The 2133-nt window shown below is 49.3% G+C and overlaps 1 protein-coding gene and 1 long non-coding RNA gene across 2 annotated transcripts in view; both read left to right on the forward strand.

Annotated features, from left to right (window-relative positions):
* Positions 1 to 196, forward strand: part of LOC108447252 (rho GTPase-activating protein 44-like) — a 22347-nt gene extending 22151 nt beyond the window's left edge. The window contains exon 5 of the mRNA XM_017736640.1: positions 124 to 196. Coding sequence (XP_017592129.1) covers positions 124 to 196 — 73 coding nt within the window. The remainder of the gene's footprint in view (positions 1 to 123) is intronic.
* A 297-nt stretch (positions 197 to 493) lies between these two features.
* Positions 494 to 2130, forward strand: LOC108447261. Its single transcript, XR_001862727.1, has 2 exons — positions 494 to 713; positions 1926 to 2130. It is a non-coding gene; the product is annotated as an uncharacterized LOC108447261 (long non-coding RNA).
* The last annotated feature ends 3 nt before the right edge of the window (positions 2131 to 2133 follow it).

Raw genomic sequence — 2133 nt, forward strand, 5'->3', positions numbered from 1 at the left:
GTGCACCCCCATCTTCCTTGGAATGAAGCCCAACTAGGATGCTGACAGGATATTGCAGAGTTTGCAGATTGTCTCTCCTGCAAAGAAGGCTATTAAATTTCAGTGAGCTCTGTGTGTCCCCAGAACTGCTGCAGCTGCAGAATACGGCCTCACCCACAAGGTTGCTTTTTACAATACAATCACAGTTGAATTTTAGCATGTGTGTCTGCAGATTTGGGCTCTTCCTGGGTGAATCCACTTTCTGTGGTCTGTTGGGATGAGAAACTCAGAAGCAGCCACATCCAAAAGCTGCTGGGGAAGTGGAAAAGGCTGTGATTATAAAGTCTTTGTGTGTGTAGACCATCCTTACAATCCATCCTTTAATATACATACCCATCAATTAGAAGAAACACTATTCGAGAGGAAGAAATCAGTCTTCCAATCCCCTGGGAAGTTGGAATACATTTCGGGAATTGAGTTTGCTGCAAGGCAGCAATAGAGATCTGTGACATTCGGGAGCCTGACCAATGTGTTTGGATTCCTGCAGCCACGCCGGGCAGTTCAGCCTCCAGTGCTCCAGCTGGCAGCGCTGCTTGTGCAGCATCGACGGCCTCCAGCGGGTCACAATATGCACCTGGGCAAGAGGAATTGCCTTCAGCGGATCTGGGCCTTCAGGTCGAGCAAATGATTCGGGAGATCAGGAGATCCGTGGCTGAAAGGTCTCCTTTGCTCAGGTAACTCCACTGCGTGGGAATGAAGGGGCTGGGCTGAGAGCTTGTGAACGTTGCTGCAAAGGCTTCTTTAGTTGAATTGATTTCATGATTATTTAGTGATTGAATTCTTGTTGGTCAAGCAAGATTTCTAAGAGAAGAGGGATGACAAAGTCTCCCCCCTTAGTGAGGATGAGAGGTGTGAGCCTGTGGTGGCCAGGTTTGGGTGCTCCTTTTGCTGGGAAGAATCCCTGGTGCAGGGGCATTTGTGGTGATGAAGTGGAAGCTTTGGCAGCTTTTGGACTGTGTTTGAGAAGTCAATCTTCTCCACTGTTGAAGGCCTTTGGAGCCCAGACTTTGTTAGGAACAAGGGATGAAAGTGTGTGAGCAGTGGAGCTTTTAGGGGGCAGATGTGTTGGTTTTGAGGCCCCATGACTTGTGTGATTGGTGAGCAGGACAATGATGATGCTGGACATGAAAGGGTTAAGGACTCCTTGAAGCCCAGGGGCTGCTTCTGTGTGGAAGAACAGTTCAGTCAGGGACCATGAGTCCAGGTGGCGAGTGGGATTTTTGGGATCCCAATATCTCATTGCCAAGTGTGATGAGCTTTCGTCTTCTGTAAACTCAGACACAGCAGTTTTGAAGAGCATTTTCTTCTTCAAGAGAAGAAAATGTGGCAGGCTCTGATCTACTGTGTCCCTGCAGAAAACAGTAAGTGATCTTTGGGTTTCTTTCTTTCTGGTTTTCTTTTCAGGTCAATCTTAGTGTTGCCCCTGAGTCTTCAGGAGGGGAGGCTGGGAACAGGGCTGCAGCAGAGGGAGCTTTGCCTGGCACCATGAGCTGCAGAAAGAGTTCCCTGGAGCCCGAGGAGCCTGGTAAGGAGAGAGCCCACACTGGTTTCGAGAGCTCTGAGGCGGCTGCCCTGAGCCTGCCTACAACTTTGCCAAAGAATTTCTCTGTTTTGTTTAATATGCAGACCCACTGCCTGCTGCAGATTTATTAGCCAGGAAGGGCAGAGTCAAGGTGGCAAGTGGGATTTTTTTGGGATCCCCACTATCTCATTCCCAAGTGTGATGAACTTCTGTCTTCTGTAATCTCATACATAGCAGTTTTCAAAAGCATTTTCTTTCTCAAGAGAAGGAAATGTGGCAGGCTCTGATGTATTGTACCCCTGAAGTAATTCCAAGAAAATATGGAGTGATCTTTGGGTTTCTTTCTTTCTGGTTCTCTTTCAAGGGGAATGCTAATGTTGCTGCCGAGTCTTCAGGAGGGGAGGCTGGGAACAGGGCTGCAGCAGAGGGAGCTTTGCCTGGCACCGAGAGCTGCAGGAACAGTTCCCCAGAGCCCGAGGAGCCTGGTAAGGAGAGAGCCCACACTGCTTTAGAGAGCTCTGAGGCGGCTGCTCTGAGCCTGCCTCTGGCAGGGAGGGAGATGAGAAGAGTTG

The sequence above is a fragment of the Corvus brachyrhynchos genome, unplaced genomic scaffold (assembly GCF_000691975.1).
Source record: "Corvus brachyrhynchos isolate BGI_N302 unplaced genomic scaffold, ASM69197v1 scaffold216, whole genome shotgun sequence".
In the NCBI taxonomy this organism is placed as follows: domain Eukaryota; kingdom Metazoa; phylum Chordata; class Aves; order Passeriformes; family Corvidae; genus Corvus; species Corvus brachyrhynchos.